This window comes from Typopeltis vanoorti, chromosome 9 (genome assembly GCF_054136105.1).
Source record: "Typopeltis vanoorti isolate ZY-2024b chromosome 9, IOZ_Tvanoo_1.0, whole genome shotgun sequence".
Taxonomy (NCBI): Eukaryota; Metazoa; Arthropoda; class Arachnida; order Uropygi; family Thelyphonidae; genus Typopeltis; species Typopeltis vanoorti.
Genome location: NC_143557.1, coordinates 3,259,626 through 3,282,877, shown reverse-complemented (window position 1 = coordinate 3,282,877; position 23,252 = coordinate 3,259,626). Strand labels below are relative to the sequence as shown.

General features: G+C 36.5%; 1 protein-coding gene across 2 annotated transcripts in view; it reads left to right on the top strand.

The window, feature by feature from the left end:
• Pex23 (tectonin beta-propeller repeat-containing peroxin 23) overlaps positions 1 to 23,252 on the top strand; it is a 693,418-nt gene that overhangs the window by 561,680 nt on the left and 108,486 nt on the right. For both annotated transcript variants that reach the window (XM_090398408.1, XM_090398409.1), the window contains exon 18: positions 1,819 to 1,954. In XM_090398408.1, the coding sequence (XP_090254534.1) occupies positions 1,819 to 1,954 (136 nt within the window). The remainder of the gene's footprint in view (positions 1 to 1,818; positions 1,955 to 23,252) is intronic.

Genomic DNA, 23,252 nt, shown 5'->3' with positions numbered 1-23,252 from the left:
TTATCTTTTTTATCTTTTTGAAAAATGCTATAGCCATCACATTCTATTTCCCTGGAGGTGTCACATAATAATAATTATCATCTTGTATGATAAATGTACCTGCATGTGGTTCTATTTCTTTATTTAGGAAATTACATCTATTGCAAGATAATTTATTTATTGAAAAATAAATACATACAAAACAATATCTCAATTTTTAATGGCTATGTTGTTATTTATTCATAATAATACTTTTGAAGCGAGGCTCCTTTTTTGAAAGAGCCACACATAAGTCACCACTTGCATTTAAGTGATTTCTGGCTTTTGTTTTTATGTGCAAAAGTGATGAAAATCCCATCTCACACAGGTAGGTGGTGGCACATGGTAAAAGTGTCTGCAATGCTGCTTTTTCCAGCTGTGGATAAAGTTCTAATGTAAACCAGAATTGTTCTAAGTCCAGTTGTTCAAATTCCATTTGAGTACATGCATTGGCTCGTATTTCAATAAGATCGTCTTTTATTAAATAGCTGTCCATCGAATCTGGGTTAAAATTTAGAAACTTCTCTCGCACCCCTGGAAATGCTTTCTCACACACCCTTTTAGAACAGTGGTTCTAAAAGGATGATTGCTGATCTCCTGTCTGTCCAAAATAAGCCAGCTTGCTGGAACAGGCATTGAGAGAGGAGGGAACTGATCTTTGGTAGAACGGATAAGAGTAGCAAGTTTACGGTGGGGCTTTAAAGCCGTGTCGAGGTTTTACTTTTTTTAAGGACCTGGCTATTTTTTCTGATGTGCTACAGATGTAGGGGATGGTGATGGCATTTCTGTAATCCTTCCAAAGAGACAGTCAGAGAATGGGGGAGGAACTGATTATTTCTTTAATTCTGTAATTGCTGTAGCCATTGGAAAGCTACAGACACTCATAGAGGGCACCTAGATAGCACTTTAGAGTCACCCCACGTTTTTCACTTAGTATTGTGTTGTATTTGAGTGTGTGTTACAAGAGTTATTTGTAATCCCTGAAGATGTCTCAGTGACAAGACAAAATATTGGAAGCATGAAATTAGTGTTTTAATGCTTCCATTTAATGGTTTTAATCCTTTCCTAGTGCTGTAAATATTCCATTAAACATCCAATATGATTCCTCCTAGCACTTAAGCCTCAACATCAGCCATGGGACCAGATAACAAAATCTTCATGAACATACCTAAGCCAGACTTTGGATTTTACAATAAACAGATCTAGAGCATATTGCTCAAAACCTTCCATATAAAAGTTAACAAATTCTCATCTGATATCAATGTGCTCTTTGCCCATGTGCTACGTTCTGTGCCAGCCTGGTTGGCCGAGTGATTCAAATCCCACTGCAGGTGTGGATGTTTGTGATCATCTTACCTTGTGTGTATAACCCTTGCTGACCTTGCACCATTAAAACCATAAATCATCATCACTACATTCTGGCTGTTTTGTGTGGCATAATACTTTTTATCTGCAAAAAAGAAGGCACAGTAATAGGCTCACTGTTATTCCCCCAAACTAATAACTTTTATATGGAAGCTTTTGAGCAACATGCCCTAGATTTCTTTACTGTAAAATTCAAAGTCTAGATTAGGTATGTTAATAATGTGTTCATTATCTGGTCCCATAGCTGCCAGACATTAGACGCTTTCCTCAGCTACCTAAACAAACAACACAAATGCATACAATTTGCAACTGTAATCGAAAGTCAGAACACGCTTTCTTTTCTAGATACACTTGTCATATGTCTTCCTTCTGAAAAGTTTTTATCAGTAAAAAAATTTTACTGATATATAAATACTTTTCATGTTTTGTTTATAGGGTACCTCATGGGTTCATGTACCAACAGATCAGCCATTTATTTCTTTATCAGTAGGAGGTAATAATGCTGTCTGGGCAATTTCAAAGTGTGGTTCTGCTCAACTCAGGCATGGTATTTCTTCTAAATGCCTTATAGGTAATAATTGTTAGATTGTCTTTTCAGGGGTGGTTTTTTTCATCTTTTTTAAAAATAATTTCACATTTTTACAGAATAAATTAATACTTTTAATCTTACTGAATAAAAATTGTCTCTTCAGTGTTAATCCCTTAATTGATTCTTTATATCATTTGCAGTTCCTGATATTCTCAGTTTTATCTGAACTGAATGTAATGACATTTTTTTTCATTAAGTCATCAGAGAGAGAGATTTAATTGATCAGCATTATATGCATGGCATTTTGATTCAGATTAACATACATACTATCTCATGATGCTCTGCACATCTAGTCAACACTCACTATAGCAAACATAATTATAACAAACTATTTGAAAGTCTTTATGAAAACTACATAGATATAATGCTGTTCGAAAGGAAATTCACTATAGCAAATTGTCTGCTACAGTAATTCCTCAGTTATCTGTCCACAGTTGGAGAGTAATCTGCCTTGTCAGATAAATGAAGGATTAGATAATGGAAGGTAAAATTACATGGTTGTTATACTTAGAAGATGGCTGACACTAACTCATTCAATGATTAGTTAATTGAAGATTTCAGTCATTTGAAGTTCAGATAGTTGAATAAAAATAATCACTGTGTAACAAGCTATTCCTGTATTCCTATAAGCTTGTAATCATGAGAACTACTAACATGGCTTAGATTAAATAATCCGGTTCCTTTGCTCATAGAGAGCAAATAACTTACTATGCTACTAAGGTTACCAACAAACAGCTGGTTATTTTAATGTAGACAATTGAAAATTATAATAAACAAAGCAAAAAAGAAAATTATATTTTGCTACCTTCAAACATTGGATTAAAAAAAAAAAAAAAAAAATTTTACAGCTGTTAGTGCAGAGTTGATGTTAAAATGACTTTCCCAAATTTTTGGTAAATTCATCCATACTTATTAAGTTTTGGGGAGTATCATTGCTGCTACTGCTGTCTCCAAAAATAGCACTTGTAATGACTGTCATGTAGCACTATAGTCTTCTTCCATTTAACCATGTGTGATGGAGAATTAAATTAAGTATTTTAACTGAAGCATTACATTCCAGTCCTAATTTGTGATAATGATAATAACAACTGTATTGTTTACGTTCTCTGAGGCAAATGTCAACAGATCATTTTCATGTTCATAACTGCCCAAGTTATATGCACAGAGCACGTTACATACTCCTAGATGTAATAGAAAATAGTATTTGTCCTTAGTAATGGATGAGGGTTTTAGTATGATATGTGGAGATTGTTTAGCACTTTCATTGTATTTTCAGATGTATGCAAAAACCAAAGCAAACCTATTCCTTTCTGCAATACTTGGAGTACATCTGAAATATGGCAATGGTATTTTGAGTTCTGTGGCAAGAGCTGTGTTTTTGGAACAGATAACCAAGGCTGTGCATGTTAATGTTTAGAGAATGCCATGTTACCAGTGCTTACATGATTTGTATAAGGATTGTCCAATATTTATGTTGGCTTTCTGTAAAATGGAAGAAAATAATAAACCATTTGAAAGATGTGTGCTAATATGTTGAGGAAGAGCAGAAAATTATTATATGTCTTCTGTTGTGACGTGTATTTTAGTACATTATCTGTTTAAATGCACTAAAAATGGATCAAATCTAATATGCTGGACCCTGGATCCAAACAGCACATTATATACACAGCATAGCCAAGTTACAGGTTTTAGAACTTAAAAATAGGCCCTTTAGTTCTTTCTGTTACAATTCTGCAAAAAGAAGGCACAGAATTGTTTCTAATACTACTTTATTAGAAACAATTTAATACAAAGATTCATGATAGATCTGACACCATGAGAATGCAGACAACAAGCAAAGGAGGTGATTGTGTTAGTAGATACTGATGATTTGAAAGAAGACAGATAAGGATAAGACAGACTATATGAAAGTATTGCTGGGAAAAAATAAGACAGGAGTGAGAAGGCTATGGTTGTGAGTTTGCCTCAGTATAGCAGAAGCAGGTTGTAAACCAAGATGCTGATTTATTTAGTGGCACATGACTCAATGTGTAAGTTGTGCAGAATAAGATTGGGAGAAAGGAATTGTATCAGTGCAGTTAAATGTATTTGGAATTATCTATTCAGAGAGAAAGATTGTTAACTTGTGAGAACATGAATGTGATTGGTCAGTGAAATGGGAGATGCTTAAACACTGATAATTACTCGTTTTGATGATTAGATGAGAAAAGTTGCAGCTAGTGATAATAATTAACTAACTAAATTTATTTAGCTACTAAATAAACAACTCAATCCTCAGGATCATCCTGCTGTCTACAGCAGTGTTTCTCAATTGCCCGGCCCTGGCATCTATTATACTGGGCCGTGAGAAGTTCTCCTGGAATTTGTCATTTTAGTTTTCTAAGCATTTTTCATGAATAAATATTTTATAGGGGAAATATTCGGAGGAGAATAATATTCATGAATTTGTCGAAAAGCACAGACCCAGAAGGGACCATGGAAGTATTCATGAATTATCGTTCATTTTCAGACATCAAAATCTTTCAACGTTTGGGAAAGGGAATACCGCTGTTTATGACCAGTCATAAAAGTTGCCTGCAAGTCGATTACAACAGTGGGTGGCATATCCTCTGTTCTCAAAACTGAACGAAATAACATCTGTGTTGCAAATGTCAGTGACAATCAGAAAGGAAGTATAAAGAAAATTTTTCTGCTGAAATTGAAGATCAATCCAGTCTATATCCTGAATACTGTTTTTTTTTCAGAAGTTTGCATTGCAGCATGCAAGTGCTTGTTTCGAAACCTGAGTGCCATGATTTTTTAAAAGTAATAGGCCTACAGATTTAAATTTTAATATGAATACAACAGTGGGTGGCATATCCTCTGTTCTCAAAGCTGAATGAAATAACATCTGTGTTGCAAATGTCAGTGACAATCAGCAAGTAAGTATAAAGAAAAATTTTTCCACTGAAATTAAACTTTGTTTAATTTTGGTGTTAACAAATTTCGTATGGAAGATGTTTGTGATGCAACAAATAGTGATTCATCCATCTCAGGCCTACAGAGCAATCTCCATGATATACAAAAGGAGGGGAAAACTACCAGCACATAGAAGAAAAAGTCTGCATTCACTCATAAGTACTTATAATAATATTATAAATTTTTGGTGATCACAATGGGATATGTCAATGAAAATCAGTACAAATTAATTTAATTATGTTGGCATGAGGAAACTATAATATGCTACAAGATTTCATTATTCCAGTGATTGATAACTAATTTAAATGCAATTTTATATTTTTTAACATGCCACACCATATACATAAGTGTACTAATACTCTTTATGATTATTCCATAATTAAGAATACTTATGTTAGTTTAAGAAAAAATTTGAAAGGTATTTACAAGTAAATTTTTTGGGACCAGGCCCTCGTCTTATAAAAAAATAATTTACCGGGCCACAGTCTCACAAAGGTTGAGAACCATTGGTCTACAGTTTCTTGGTCCTACAAACCAAAGTATGTGGGAAAAACTAGTAGAACAGTTAATGTCTGTTTGGAAGAACAGATATTAACTATGTCCAGTATCTACACAACAGCTGTTCTAGTATGGAAGGCTGTGTGCCATGGATATGGAGCACCAGATCCATTGAGAGAGAGCTCAACTTTCTCTCAATTACAAATCTCCGTCTATACCAAGTGAGCCTCTGTAGCTCAGTCGGTACAGACAAAGCCCTTTGGTCGGAAAGACCTGGGTTCGATTCCCGTCTATGATGTGAGGAACCTTTATCTGGTCTCTTTCGACTAAAGGTGAGTTAGCCAGTATCATACGGAGGTAAGGGTTTTTTCACCCAGAAACTCAGGTTTTTTGTCCCTCACAACAGGCAAACCGCCGTGAACACACACGGATTACAACCATAAATACTTAGGACAATATGTGGAAAAGATAGGGTCTTTACCGCATGGCCTTACGCCCGTAGTTAACCTCCTAGGTGGGAGATATAATTCTGGGAAACTATTTGTAGAATCCACCACAACACTATAAATTCTGCCCCCTCACATTATCAGTAATCTGGAAGACTGTTATCTTGAGCTTTTCAGAAAGAGTCCATCTTTGCACCCATAGAAGATGCCAATTAGGACATCAGGACACCACCTTGGATACCGTCTGTGTTTGCCTTCCTGCTCGTGTACTTGCATGCAGCCACATAGGCAGGAATTTAGCTCTTAAATTGGGTTCAAGGCTACATAGTGACTGGTCAATGAATTTAGCACTCTTGTAAAAGTGGTGATTTTCATCTGTTTTATTGTTTATCCCCTAGAAATTTAGTGCTTTATAGTATATTAGTTTAGATTTTTTGTGTTTTTAGTGTTTTATAACATATTTTTATTATGATATTGCCATATTAAATATAGTTTACAATTGCTAAGAAGAATATTGTAAATTAATTAACCTTCAAAATCGCAAAGTTTAAGCAGATTATTAGACACACAAGTGGGAATTACAGAAAATCGAGCAGTGTTTGATGAACATAGAGAGGAAAAGAAAATTAAGCATCAAAATAAGAAACAACAATGCATGGAATCAGGTTGGAAACAAGTTAGTAAGTAACAAAAATCAGGTAAGTAACATTGATTGTAAAATGAAGAATATTATTTGGCATGGTGACTCTATCATAAAACATGCTTTTGATGAGTGAGTTATAACTTCAAGTTTTATTGGATCAAAAATTAAAAATATAGCACATGCAATTCAAAATCAGAAAAGAAAAGTAAACGAGATCGTAACTGCAATAGGTACTAATGACTTGACTAGTGAAAGGGTTGTTGAAAGAAGCGAGAATAAAGAGTGAGAAAGTGAAAATTGGTAGCATATTACTGAGATATGATAAAGATTAATTAAGAAGGACTATGATGGCAAATGATTCGATGTGTAGGCCATGTAGAAGGAATAGATATGAGTTTTTGGATGTGTGGAGTGAGTTTGAGGGAAGATTGGATTTGTATTAGAGGGATGGCATACTCGAATACATTTGGTATCAGGAGTCTTGAAAAACTAATAATTGGTATGAGACCTAACACAGAGAGTCGGGGAAAGTAAATTATAATGGGAGGAATGGTGAGAATCTCTGCGTAAGAGTGAAATTGTTATGCAGCTATGTTAATGACAAGAATAGGCATTAGAGGAAAGGATTTCAATTTTGTGTACATTTAGTTTCAATTGTGTCACACAGACTACAGACAAAGGTATATAAAAGAACCTGCAGGTAGCTTACACGAATGCTAGGAGTATCCGAAGCAAAGGGATAGAGTTTGTTGCCTTGCTTATTGTTTGGACCTGAAATTGTAGTCATTAATGAGACCTGGCTATCAGAGTCAGACATACAAACTGGTATCGAGTGCATGAGATATATTATTTTTAGGAAAGATAGACAGGATAGGAGAGAAGGAGGAATTCTGCTAATGATATCGGATGACTTGAATCCATTAGTGTAGAGACCTATAATTGTAATACTAGTAACAGTTTTTCATTTGCCAATGAGTTTGAAGCCATCTGGTGTGAGGTGAAATCTAACAAGATCAGATACCTAGTAGGATGTCAGTACTGACTTGGTATGAATGGGTTGCTAGTGACAAAGGAATGCATTACAGATAAAGACAAGGGCATGAAAAGAGTAATCATAATGGAGGACTTTAATTATCCCAACATTGATTGGGTAACAGTAAAATCTCATGAGAAGAATGAAACTGAATTAATTGAGCTGTTGCGAGGCAGCTTGTGATAGAAGGAACTCATGGCAAAGAATATTAGATCTGATTATAGTCTCAGAGGGATTTTTAGTTAAAGACAGAAGCTTTTCTGATGGAACATTCATGAATGCTTACATACTGAACTACAAAGCAATAAATTATAACCAACTGAGGAGTACTGATACCAGTTGCTGGATGGAAAGAATATCGTTAATGCATGGGAAGCATTTAAAAAAATACTTAAATGATGCAATATTATTATTATTATGTGACACCTCCAGGAAGCCCAAAGACTCATCGAGGGAGAGTGTGCCAACAGCATTGAACGATTGAACTACTAACCGCACTCAAAGTTGCTTAACTTTTTGCTTGAGCTATTAGTAGCAGAGGCGTTACCAATCGACCAACCTTTATTGGCAAAAATGCTCTGGCGAGCATTGCACTGCAAAATTATATCTTCCCTAGTTGAAGGAAATGCCAACTGGACCTCTAAGTGGTAAATGCCATTCATCAACTGGTGAAATACTGCCACCCTGTTGATTAGTGACTTGAAGTGGCTGCAGTCATGTTTGGTCACTATATTAAGGGTTCTGGTTTCTCCCCCCCCCCACTCTTCCCATATGCAGTGCGAGTGATACCCTCAATGATATATCAATCATGCTGTAGGGGGCCTGGACCCTCTCCCATTCAAGGGTACAGCAGCAAAAGTTTCACAGGCAAGCTGCTGGTTAGTAACTAATCTGGAGGCTTCCCTATTAGCTGCATCAAATCATGCAACTACATATTTTGCCAGTTCGTGACTGGAGGGAGACCAAATACTGTGGTTGTAGGGGGATCTATTGAGGCAACGTATGGACAGGAGACTGAGTTCCCTCTGTGCGGGTGGTATGTTTGCAAGTTTGTCACCTATCACTGCATGCCCCTCTTCCTTTTTATCTCTTCCTCACAATGAACCACAACCGAAAGAAATGTTTCTACTGCAGATCTCAAAAATTCTCCGACACAAAATAGTTTAAAAAAAACATAAAAAACATTAAAAATCCAATCAAACAACCCACCAACACTAATTCATACCAAAAATGTTTCCATATCCATGGTTTAAATAGCAATATAAAGATCTATCAGTACTACTATTCCTTTCAGAATCCCAACTGGCAATCTCAGTGACCCAAACCACACATTACACAGTTCTTTTTTCCACAAAGGTGGCACTTGTACATTCTTCTGAACTGATATACCATGCTAGAGACTGCAAATTCTTGAATCCCCACTGTTGGATCTGCTTTGGCTCAAAATTTCTCTACCAAATCAACTCACCCCCTTTTCATGTGCTCTTTCTATCATTGTCCAAACTCCATCAACCACTCTGAACTCTTCACTTCTCTCGCTCTCTAAAGCTTGATAAATTTAGTTTAATCCTTTATTCAAGTATAAGCAAACAAAGTTTGTGCCTGAAAATATATACTGCTATGCATTAAGGGAAAGGCCACTACCCAGACCTTTGTTTGCTTATACTTGGATAAAGGATTAAACCAAATTTATTATAGTCTGACCAAGTGAAAAATAAACTTCCAACATCTCTAAAGCTTGACTTTCTGCAGTTGAACTATCCCAATAATGAGGTCATCCTTCTGGGGACTTCAATGTCCACAACTCATATGGCTTCCCTTTTCTAGTTTCACTGATCAAGCAGGCAGAGATGCTGATGTCTTTGCCATCAGCAATGACCTATCTCAGATCAGTCTTCCTACCAAAATATCTGACAACACCTTCCAATCTGCCAACACACTTGACCTTTTCCTAACAAGCTCTCCTTCCAAGTATACTGTGATCGTCAGTTCTCCTGTTGGCAACTCAGATCACAACCTCATACAAGTCCCTTTTGTCACTGAACAACCTTCACCCACCAGTTCACAGTCTCATGTCCCTTGGCACTACAAGGGTGCCAACTGGGAAGACCAACGTGACTTGTATTCCTCCTTCCCATGGTCTGACTACTGCTTCAGTTCGTCTGAACTAAATACCCACTCAGGCCAAATAACAGAAATCATCCTCACAAGAATGAAGGCTTTCATGCCTTATTCCACTCCAAATTCTCAGCCGCTATCTAAGCTTTGGTTCTCAAAAAAGTGTGCCAGTCCTGTAAAGGAGAAAAAAAAAAATCTCTGCTTACTACTACAAATGGCTCAAGACCAAAACTCCAGCTGCTCACTCTGCCTGTACTGCAGCCAGCAACAGTTGTAAAATAATCATCACCAAGTCCAAGTCAGACTTTGAAAGATCCAAATGCTGCAAGCTTGCCTCCTGCCCAAATGGCAGTTGCTCTATCTGATCCCTTCCAAAGGCCATTGGGTGCAACTTCTGCCCACCCAGGATGGTACTGTAGTTACCTCACCTAAAGACATTGCTGAGTTACTGTCATAGCTCGTCTCTTCCAATTTCTGCATTGATGACCTGGGCAAAGTTCCTCCACTCCACAAAGAAGCTCTCTTCATGTCTCCCAGTCTTCTGACAAAAAGAAATCCAAAGAATCCGAACACAAACAAGGCATTTGGTCCTGATGGTATCCCACCTATTGTGTTTAAAAAAATTGTGCCCCAGAACTAACAACTATCCTGTATTGCCTCTTCAATCTATCATATTCACCTAGCATCTACCCCACAACATGGAAACAGATCCACATCCAGCCCAGCCCATCCCAAAGAAAGGTGTTAAAATTCAATTAACTACTGTCCAATTGCTCTTACTTCTGTTCTCTCTAAGAAGGTCATCAACAATCAACTCTTGAACCACCCAGAGACATATCAACTAATCACTGACCAGCAGTATGGATTCCACCACTTGCAATCTACAACTGATCTTCTTTCTTTCGCCATTCACCTCTGGACTCAACCCATAGAAAAATTTGGTGAAACTCTTGTGGTTGCCCTTGACATTTCAAAGACATTTGATTATGTTTGGCACAGAGAACTACTTAACAAACTGCCATCCTATACTCTGCCTTCCACACCCTGCAACTGGATCACCATCTTTCTTACTGGTCACTCACTATGTGTCATGGTAGATGGTTTCCTTTCCCGAGATTTCCTCACCAATGCACGAATACCTTAGGGTTCTGTTCTTTCACCCACTCTCTTCACCTTGTATATTAATGATCTACTCTCACAGATTTCCAATCCTATCGAGTTCTTGTTACAAACCATATAAAAAATTGGCATCCCTGATCCGCTCTACTAAAGACCAACCCCCCCCCCCCCTAGACCTACCTGGTGTATACCAGGTCCCTTGCAGCTGTAAGCTGTCCTACTTTGGCCAAACAGGCAGGACAGCAAATATCAGAATTTCAGAACACAAGGACTACATCCGGTTTCACCAATACAGCCACTCTGGTCTTGCTGACCATGCTGTGGATACCTGCCATAGAATACGTTGGAAGAAAGTCAGGATAATACACCGTAGCAAATACAGATATGAAAGGCTTTTCATGGAATCAACTTCAGCCCTAAGAAACGATCCAAACCTCAACAAATTTGGCTGCATGAGACTTCCTCAAATTTGGGAAACCTACATCAGAAGACCTTCAGCCTAATCGCCCAAGAATACCAACATTGCCCACTAGAGGACACCATCAGGACTTTAGGAGAAATAAGAGCTTCAGACTTCTTCCTCATTTACTGTTTTGTCTGCGTGCACATGTCTTGTTCTTAAGTTCTTGAAAATGGCAACGTGACGTTGCCGAAATATTGAAATATATTAAAATTTATTTTAATGTATATCCTAGTACGTTGTAATTTCCTTAAATTATATAGTGAAAATTTATACTTCAGTGAGGAATAATATTGTATACTACATAAGGGTGAGAAGAAAGGATCCCATGGAAAAGAAGAAGGAAATGTTAATAATTTCGGAAAGGCCCTAACAAAGAAACAGACTATGAACATTTTTGTCATTGTGAAACAAGGTGTTTAGTCTAGTAGACGTGATTAAGTATATGTTAAATAATCCAGTAATAGAATGAGTCAGAAAATGGGTCATTTTAATATTTTTGGATAAAAAAACTCTGTAAAGTGTAGATTTATTTTAGAATGCCTTGGATCCAGTTATTTTTGTAGTTAAGTAATTTTATTTAAAGTGTATATATATTGATTTAGTTTTATTAAATGTGTATATTTTTTCTATTAGGCCTTGAGTCGGTGATTTTCCAGATTTTAAAAGAAACAGTTAAAAGTCATTGCACCAATCAGAATTGAACCCTTGTGTAAATAATAAACACTCGGGGTATAAAAACAATCTTTATAGATATTAATCTCTATATAAATGGCACAGTCGACAGGATTGGTTGTGACTTAACTTTATTTTAGATTCCAGAAAGTAAATCGTGACTCAAGTAAAATGGCTACAGGAGATAGTGATTCTAGTAGATAGTAGTAATTCTTCAGTTAAAGATGAGGAATTTTTAAGTTAAGTAATTCAACCTTTGTAATACCTTCATTCTCAGGTGATAGTCATGAAAGCATAGAAACATTTTTTAGATATGCAGAAAAAATTAGAGATTTAGGAAAATGGTCATATTTCCATTTGTTACTTATACTTTGCAATAAATTATTGGGCAAAGCCAAATCGTTCTTAAACACATCCCCTTTACAATAGACACTGACAGTTATGCCACATTTAAAAGTTTACTGATATCAGAATTTTCAAACATGGGAGAATTAGGGCTTAACATTTGGAAAATTCATTAGTGCATTCAAGGTAATAGGGAGTCTGTTTCAGAATGTCACAGACCTTGGAGCATTGCTTATAAATTTAATGTTTCATCTGAAGAGAGATTCTCTTTAGAATGGTAGCTGTTTAATCAGTTTAGGCATGGCCTTAAACATAATTGAAAGAAACAAGAAAAGGTTAAAAATCTCGAACAATGTTTTCAGCTTGTTAGGGAAAAGGAAGAGAGACTAAGAGATATATTTCATTCCACAAACAATAAACAGGTAAATTCTTTTCAGTATTATGAAACTTATTCTCACAACACAGTGGCTGCAGATGAAGTGAGAGAAGGGAAGTTTCAAAAATTAAAAGATGCTAAGAAAAAGAAACAGTCTAAAAGAAATTTCTGTGAATTTCACTGATGCTGTTCCAGAATCTGAGTCCTAGGTACAATCACATGATATTTGGCAAAAATAGAGGAACTAAAAACATTTCTTAGTGAAGAAATAGAAAGAGATAGCAGAGACCATTAGTTAAGGGACAGAAACTTCTGTTTAAGATAATATCTGATTTAACAATATCCAAGAATCCTCTTACAGATAATCAATCTTTCTCTTGCAAATCTAATTGTCTTGACAGAAATAAAACATCCCAAAAGAGATATGTTATAAGATGTTTCAGATTATTATTATTATCCAGGACCCCATGGAGTCAAAGACCCCTTTTATCATACACACAGCTCTTCATACCATGCTTTAAACACACTCAAATTCTCTGCAGACATCATACACTCAGGCAAGGCATTCCAATCATTCACAACTCTGCATGAAAAAAACCTGCTACTCATACCCCTCTCTACACAGTTTCCAGGGATGACCTCTGGTTCTCCCCTGATCTCCCACACCTCTTCCTCCTGTCCACCAGACTCTGCAAGTTGCAACTTCTCAATATTCCAGAGGTTAGAAACTACCTTAGTCAGTCGCCTCTGGACCCTTTCCAACATCTCTTCATCCTTCTGGAAACCAGGTGACCAAATCTGGGCACAATAGTCCATGCATGGCCTAATCAAAGCCTTACACAATGGAACAAGAATCTCCCTACTTCTACAAGGTTCTGTGATTTAAGTCTCAGCTCTGGTAGAGTTCCACCTTATAGTTCCACATATAGACCTTCTTGATAACTTTTTCCTGTTTGACTGCCTTCCAAACCAGTACCTCATGATCACTTTCACCAACAGGTAGTAATGTCGATACCTCATTCACAACCACATCCTGTGAGGATATCACCAAATCTAACACTGATAAACTTCCTGTTGCTTCCATCACATGCTGCTTCAGATAGTTATCCCACAGAAACACAACAAACTCATGCTCTTTGTTACTATACACTATCTCTTTTTTTCCAGTCCACATTGCTATAATAAATATCTCCCATTAAGATCCTCTTCCTTTTACTTGCTCAGCTAATTTGTTTAAACATTTCACAACAATACTCTCCACATTCTCTGACCTATAACACATCCTATTCGATTGATTTCAACTTCACATCCAACAGCTTCAAAAATAAACATATGTTGTATTATCTGTGTACTGGTCCCTGCCCTTCTTCCTTCCTTTTCTTCTTGCTCTTTTCCCCTAATACTAGTAGAGTATATGGTGTGAGGTCCAGGGGTGAATCTTTCATATTTTTCTGTTTCTTTTTCATCTTATGCAACAGAAATCTACCTTCTTTCTCAGTTTTTACCTCATCTAGAAAATTATTAGAAAATTAGGTTTTCTACAAAATTAGACTTAAGTCAAAACCACCTGGCTAAAGTAGGATGAATTGGACCTCATTATGCATCACTTAACCAAGTGCCAAATTGATGTTTTTGTTAAAGACACCAATTTGGCATTGGCCAAAAGGAACTTATTCTGTTTGGTGATTAGTTCTTTGAAACAAAACTGTGAAAATATAGACTTCTGCACGGCCTTGATTATTTTATAGGTAGGCTACATCATAAGTCAGATGGCAAACTAATCTCCAAAACACCAATTTGGCGCTTGGTCAAGTGATGAACGTGGTCCACTTGGTCTACCCCCCCCCCCTCAGATATATGGAAAGGACCTCTGCAGCTCTATCACTTTTTTTTAGCAGTGACTTTCCAAAATGCTAACATGTTTGTGCCTTACAATGCATCTCATGCTGGATCAGTTTTTGCACAGAATAATCAGAGCCATATTCAGGGCTTGGGCAGAGGATCCCATTTGAGAAGTATATTACATTCTCCAAAACAAGTTAGTGTTACTGCAAATGAGCAGCACAGAAGGTATGGGATTAACCTCAGAATTGAACTTTATATTGGTACATGGAATATACAGGGTCTACAGGTGACTACTCTTGATATTGTCTGTAAGGAGACAGAAAGGTATAAGTCTAATCTTTAAAGGTACCTGTGGCATAAATATAAATATTAAATTACACGATAACCACAGTAATTAACTTTAGTTAAATAAAAGTACAGATATTTCTTACTGAAATTAACAGTACATCATCAGTGTAGACAACAAGCAATTCAAAAGAATGGAATACAAAGTACATAACAGTCGGTAGATTACCAATTATTATTATTTTTTTTTTTTTTTTAACGTTGGGCCCATATACAAAAGGTTGGCTGGTCAACCTATAATACATTAGTACTGTATATGGGTAGTGAGTTGGGAAAGGAGAAACTTGTTTACATTTGATTTAAAAGCCTGTATGTTGTATTCCTTGGGAAATATTTCAGAGGGAAGACTGTTCCATAGTACCGCAGTAGCAGGGATGAAGAAGGAGGAAAAGAAACTTCTTCTGTAGGTTTCAAGGTGTACTGTGAAAGGATGTTGGGTGGTAGCTGTACGTGTTCCAATGGGCTTAGTACAGAGTGGGGGAATTATTGATGCTGTTTCAGATCATCATTTCCCATGGAAATATTCATAGAATATTCAAATTACAGAGACCAAGCATCTATTTGAAAGTGAGGGGAGCAAGTTGGTGAGAGATGGGTCATTTATCAGTCTAATTGCTCTCCTCTGTATTGAGTCAAGCATTTTGAGGAAGCTTTTAGGAGCCCCACACCAAATGTGAGAGCAGCATTCAATAGCTGGGCTGATTTATGATTTGTATAATGTTAACAGCTGTTTAGAGGTGAAGTAGCATTCTTGAGCAAAAGAGAAAACCTAGTTTTTTGGAAGCTGAGGATGCGATGGTTGTGATGTGTTTATAGGAGAGGCTTGATGTCAGGGTAATTCCGAGAAGAGCAATCTCATCTTGTCTGGGATGAGTGTTATCAAAAACAATGCTGCAGAAAAATGGATCTTTTTTGTGAGAAATAGGACAGAACTGGGTTTTACTAGTGTTGAAGTTGACGAAATTATCTGAGCCCCATTGGAGGATGGCTCTGAGGTCAGAATTAAGGGCAGTGGTCGTTGATGCTCTGTGGGTTGAAGTGAGTTGTGTAGAGTAGGGTTTGTCAAATGAAAGGGAGGAGTGCAATGTGTTGTCGTCTGCAAAACTGTGTATTGGGTTTGAGGTCAACTGAAGTAGGTCATTGATATACAGAAGGAAGAGGGTCGGTGAGACCCCAGCATTAATTGGATGGTGAGAGGATAGGGAGCCATCTTCCATCACACATAGTGTGCGTCCAGACAGGAAGCTGGCAGTCCATCTATAGAAGTTCTGAGACAGTCCAAATGATGGGAGTTTGCTTAGTAAGCCTTTGTGCCAGACCTGGTCAAAGGCTTTAGAGATATCAAGTGCAACTACTTGGGATTCACCAAATTTCTCCATGGCATTTGTCCAGCAATGGGTGATGTATGAGAGTAGATCTCCTGTTGATCAGCTTCAAATGAATCCGTACTGGTGGTCGCTTAATAGCTGGGTACCTTCAAGGTAGATTAGGAGTTGAGCGTTGATGGTTTCCTCCATCACTTTAGATAGGACTGAAGTGAGTAAGATATGGCGGTAGTTAGATGGCAGTGATTTGTCACCCTTTTTTTTTTTTTTTTTTTTTCAGGTATGGGTTGAATATAGGCCAGTTTCCAGGCTTTGGAATATATATATATATATATATACCAGTGGAGTAAGAGAGTATGTACAGACAGCATAGGATAGGAGTCAGTTCTGGTGCACAGACCTTTAGGACAACTGGAGTAATGCCATCAGGGCCAGGAGAATTTTTTGTGTCTAATTTAGAGAACAGGTTTATATCTTTTTGGAAAAATTATACAGGGGAAGAATTGTATGTTGGGAAGCTGGGATGACTGGAGGGCATTTACCATTGTCAGTTATGTGTGCATTGGAGGCAAAGTGTGAATTCAGGCGGTTAGCTTTTTCTGTGGGTGATGTTGCAATTGAGCCATCTGGGTATGATGGAGGGGAATAGTGTAGGGCAAAAGTTACGACAAATTGCCTTGGCAAGAGACCAAAAGGGATGGCTGCCATTTGGACAGTCAGCAAGCTTCCTGCTTTTTTGCCTGTTCAAATTTTGTTTTACAAGCATTGATAATTTCCTTGCATCTGTTTCAGGCTTCAGTATAGGCATTGAAAGGGGATGTGTTCTTGATTTGAGCCAGTTGTGGTATGCAGTAAGGATTACTTTTGTGATACGTTTAGTGTATGTTTGGACTGGAAGACTTGAAACAATTATCCAACCATGGGAACGAAGCATAGTAGTCTCAAAGACTGTCCCATTTGGCACTGTTATACCAAACTACTCTTGTGTGGGAGTGACTGTGTAAGTGTTGTTGCATGAAGGAGGAGATGAGCACTAGGTTGTGGTCAGAATTACCCAGGTGGCTCACTACATTTACTGCATATTTGGAGGAGGAGGTCATTAGTAAGGAAGAGATCTAGGATATTTGGGGAGTCGGGTTATCTTGTATTCTGGTTGGCTTTTGAACAATTTGTAACTGTGGTGGCAAATGTTTCAGTATCTCTGCCTGCATGATCTGTACAATTGGAAGAGAAAAGCTAATTGGTGTTATGAACATTAAAATCACCAAGGAGGATGATTTTGCTGTTAGGAGAGTGGGACTGGAGAAAATCAACTTTTAAGGAGAAGAAATGAAAGAGCTGAGAGTGGTTGGTGGTATTAGGAGAGCGATAGAGACAGCAGATGAATTTGACTTAGTGGGTGGGGGGAGATATCTTCAGCAAAAGAAGGTCGAAGTTGGGCGATTCTAGGTTAGGTGCCGCTCTGACAGGGTATGTCAGAGCAGATATATGCACAGATGCCACCCTTGGGTCGAAAGGAGTTAAATAGGGTATAGTTAGGAAGGTTGAGATGGATAATGCTGGGGGAAAGTGAGATTTGAGTTTCTGTTAAAAAGAGTAGGTGAGGTTTGGTGGACTGCAGATGGTAGTACAGGTATCCCTCGATTAACGCGGTTAATTAATCCCTCGATGTTATCACGTTAATCAAATCTAATAATCACTTGTAAAAATTACAATTCGTCCATGATCAATTACTGTATTAATAATTCGTTTTATATGATACTCTTTTAGGAAAGATAAAAAATGAATTCAAAGTAAATATTTAATAAATACTTGTGCCTACATTGTTTACTGCAATTTTTTTTATCAAAAGAAGTTATCAAGTTTGAACAGTTTTAGTTTTTTTTTTCTTATCAGCATAAATTCTATGACAACAAGCAATAAAACATAAAGAAAAAGACTGCAAATATATCCACTTAATTTGTACATGATAGTACAACTTAAGTGGATATTGAATCCATTATTTCATAGCCGAATACAGAAACTACAAGAGTTTCGTGCTGAATATATAGAAACTAAAAGTTTCGGCAGATTCAAGCATAAGCAACCTTATGGGCAACTCATAGTAAAGGTGGAGTAAGCTCCAGATCACTTTCCTTAGTATTTTCCATAATGTAAAACAGGGGTCACCAAACTTCTTTGACCATCGAACCCTTCAAGAGTTTCTTGACTTTTTATCAACCCCCTCTATTTTACTATTACGTAATTATAATAGAACAATCAAAAAAGACGCTTATGTGAGTTTTAGATTGTTTAATTTATAGTAACAGTGTTTGTTGTATGTATAATATAATAGCATATATTATTATATTGGCTTAACGTCAAAGGGATACGTTTTTTTTTTTTTATCCTTCTTAACATTACATATTTGATAGGAGGGATAATTAATATGTAAAATTTAATTTAGATAACAAAATAACAATAATACAATCATCTTTATATATATATATATATATATATATATATATATATATAAGACTTTTATTAACTTATGATAAATTTAGTTTAATCCTTTATCCCAGTGAGAGAGCAAACAAAGTTTGCGCCTGAAAATATCTTCAGGACTGAATATAGTGTTGTACTATCTTACCTGGGTAAGTAGTACACCAGGCAACTCGTAGCAAAGGTGGAGCAAGCTATCAACACTCCTATCCCAGTATCTCCCATAATGCAAAACACATCTCCTTGTGGATATGTATACTGTTATGCATTAAGGGATTGGCCACTACCCAAACTAGCTTCGAATTTTATTGAGGTCTCTTCAGTGGGAGCCAGGCCCAGAGTTGGAGATACCAGGAAGAAGCAGCAAGGTCATCTTTACCTATAGGAGTTGCCAAAAGGTTTGCCACCTTTTTTTATTAAATTACTCTGGATTTAGAGAAAGATGTTGAAAGTTTATTTTTCACTAGGTTAGACTATGATAAATTTAGTTTAATCCTTTATCCCAGTGAGAGCAAACAAGGTTTGTGCCTGAAAATATCTTCAGGACTGAATATAGTGTTGTACTATCTTACCTGGGTAAGTAGTACAACACCAGGCAACTCGTAGCAAAGGTGGAGCAAGATACCAACACTCATATCCCAGTATCTCCCATAATGCAAAACACATCTTCTTGTGGATATGCATTAAGGGATTGACCACTACCCAGACTAGTTTCAACCTTTGAGATCTCTTCAGTGGGAGCCAGGCCCAGAATTGGAGATACCAGGCAGAAGCAGCAAGGTCATCTTTACCTATAGGAGTTGCCAAAAGGTTTGCCACCTTTTTTTTTATTAAATTACTCTGGATTTAGAGAAAGATGTTGAAAGTTTATTTTTCACTAGGTTAGATTATGATAAATTTAGTTTAATCCTTTATCCCATTGAGAGCAAACTAAGTTTTATTAACTTAGTATACAATTTACTAACATTGCCAATGTGAAGGGTGTTCTTCATGACTCTTGACAAGATTAGCAATGTTGAGTTCAAAATTAGTAGGTTTCAGCCTTAAATCGCCATGGAATTCTATATCTATCTTATTTCTTTGTCTTTTTAAAATGGAATTAACATGGTTGAAACCAACGTCAACCCTGTACGAGCTTGGAAATGCAAGCAAAAAGGGATGTATACTTCAGAAAGTTTTGGATATTTTTCTACAACATTTATATTCATCCAAAAGTAACTTAAAGTTCTATATTAATAAAGCATCTTAGCTTCAAGATCAACTGACAATTCAATAAGTTCATCTTGTAAGTTACATTCGATATTTTCAATATCTGCAGAAAATGGCGTGATAACCCAATCTGGAATGTGCATATTTTCAAAATCTGCGAAGTGCAATTTAAAATCATCGCTCAAATTTTGAAGATGCTTTGTGTATATTTCTAAGTCTTTATCTTTTACTTCCAATTGCCGTAGTTTCGAAAAGTATTGAAAATCTTTTCGTAACAATGATTATTTAAATAAGGCTAATTTAGCTTAGAAGACTAAAAGAAGTGTCCGAGCTTGAATAATCGTGACATCTTTACCTTGTAGACGGGTCTGTACGTCATTAAATTTTGAAAATAAGTCCACCAAGTAGAAAATGTGATTCTTATTTCTCTTCATTTCATCACTCAAAAACAAATTAACATCCGTAAGAAACTCTAGGGTTGAGTCGAACAACTCAACAAATCTTTGTAGACTTGCACCTCTAGACAGCCATCTTACTTCAGTATACAAGAGTAATTGGTTTGATACTCATCATTTTTTTCACAAAGTTCGGCAAACAATCACGATTTAAGAGGATGAGCTCTAATTTGATTAACAGATTTAATACACACTCTTAGAGTATCATGCAGTTCGTCACTGAGAGTTTTTGCCACCAAATGGTTTCGGTGCAACACACAGTGAATAGTGCATACACTTTGAACTTTTTCTTTCAGAAAGGCAGCGAAACCTCGATAACGGCCCACCATTGTAGATGCGCCATCTGTGGCTACTGCTGTTATATTAGTAAATTGAATATCATACTTATTCCTCCAATCGCTGAAAAATTGCCAACCCTGTTCCATCACTTTCAAGATATTTTGCAAATAAAAATTCGTGAATAATTTGATGTTTGGTTTTACTATATCTTACATAAGCCATAAGAATAGAAGAACTATCGAATGTAGATTCATCAATTTAGATGGAGAACTTACTATTTTTGAGTTCTGATACTACAGTTTTTTCTACATCTTCAGCCATTTCACCAATACGTCTTTTCACGGTATTCGCACTCAATGGTAGGCATTTTAAATCAGGGCCAGAATCTTTTTTCATTATGGTTTCAATTACTTCTTTGATTGCGAGTATAACAATGTCCTCTTCAATTGTATATGGTTTTCCTTTTTTTGCTATATTAAAAGAAGTATTGTAGGAGGCTGATAATCCTTGTTTATTGTCAGCTTCGGCAGGTGCTTTCATAAATGATTTTATAGTTGGTCGATGTGTGTATTTCTCTTTCATTTCTTTAAAAAAGATCTTTATCTTTCTTATCGGGATGGAGATGATCTTTCATTTTTGCTGGTTTCATTGCATCGTTACTAAACGTTTTTTCACAAAGAAGACACATAGGTCTCGTTTCGCTTCTTAATGAAGCAATAAATCCGAGTTTCAAATATCTAACGAATATTGTCTGCATTTTTTAGAATCTGAAGCTGCCATTGTGGTTATTGTGGTTGTAACAAAATAATTAAAATTGAAGTCACTAAGCAGAAGTAATAAGTTTTAAAAGAGGTATACCGTGAGTAGACATATCGATACAAAATAAATAACGGAAAAAACTCACGTAGAAAGATTATTTAATAGTATAATTTTCGCCTGTGTGTCACAGGCATCTTCAGTACATTAAGCTCAAAATTAAACACTAACTGACAATTCCAAAAAGCGCCACCTAAATAGCTGGTGTAAGATAACTAAAAAGGTCAATAACTTTCCTAAAAAAAAAAAAAAAAAAAAAATACAATAAAAAGTTAGGAAAGATTAGCTGATTTGTAAAGTACTACCTCCCATAAAGGGGATAGATGTAAGCCGTCGGATCTGTTTAAGTTAGGAGAATGAAGTAGAGTTTCACATGTTTCTTTATAAAGGCGTTCCATGAGAAACTGACTTTTGTGAAGAACTCTCGTCTTTCTCCAATGAACTCTGTGTCTAGTGAAGATGGCATGTTCAGAAAGTCTGGACTTTTCAGGTTTATAGTATTCAATATAAGATTGAGGACAAGCATCCACATCTTAATCATCCAGGTGTGTACCAGATTCCGTGCTCTTGTGGATTATCTTATTTCGGACAAACGGGAAGATCTGCCTCTATTCGGCTAGAAGAACACCAATCTTATATTGAATACTTTAAACCTGAAAAGTCTGGACTTTCTGAACATGCCATCTTCACTAGACACAGAGTTCATTGGAGAAAGGCAAGAGTTCTTCACAAAAGTCAGTTTCTCATGGAACACCTTTATAAAGAAACATGTGAAACTCTACTTCATTCTCCTAACTTAAACAGATCCGACGGCTTACGTCTATCCCCTTTATGGGAGATAGTACTTTACAAATCAGCTAATCTTTCCTAACTTTTTATTGTATTTTTTTTTTTTTAGGAAAGTTATTGACCTTTTTAGTTATCTTACACCAGCTACTTAGGTGGCGCTTTTTGGAATTGTCAGTTAGTGTTTAATTTTGAGCTTAATGTACTGAAGATGCCTGTGACACACAGGCAAAAATTATACTATTAAATAATCTTTCTACGTGAGTTTTTTCCGTTATTTATTTTGTATCAGAAGTAATAAGTCTAAATAACATACCTACTCACGTATTTCTATAGGATGTACAAAACCAGCCCTGCTCAACTCTTCAACATAGAGAAGTTTAGTTCGTGAATGAATAACGATTGAATTATAATATGTATGTTGATGAATTTTAGAACATTAACGCTCACTTGTATGTCGATGCGCAAAAATGACACTGGGATCAAATACGTGTAAGTATAAGTAAATAAGCAATGTGTTGCAATCTCGCTTCTGCCACGCCGGTCGGGCGGGCACCACGGACATCCGTTTGTTGGTAAATACATCATTTTGGCCTACTTGATTGGCCTCCATAACTATTTTCATGACCTTGCACCATCTTACAGGTCCTATTCATGTCACTGTTCCCACGATTCACTCTTAATTGCATTGTCATTCAGGATGGAGGTAATCCAAGTTAACCGAATTAAATATTACCTGTACAATGATGTCTTATATTTTTCTATCAACCGCTGAGCCCGAATCGACCCCTAACAATGTTATATCAACCCCTGGGGGGGGGGGTCGATATCGACCACTTTGGCGACCACTGATGTAAAGCATGTGTATTACTGAAATAGAGAGCCAAAGGCTTATTTATCATACATGTTTAATAACATGTATGATAAATAAGCCTTTGGCTCTCTATTTCAGGAATACCTAAGGGTTTATTTATTTTCAGTTACAATCTAAAAATTATTGAACAGAGAATTAAAAAAAAAAACTAAACCATACTATACTGACATCGGAGGTTGCGGTATCTCTCAGAT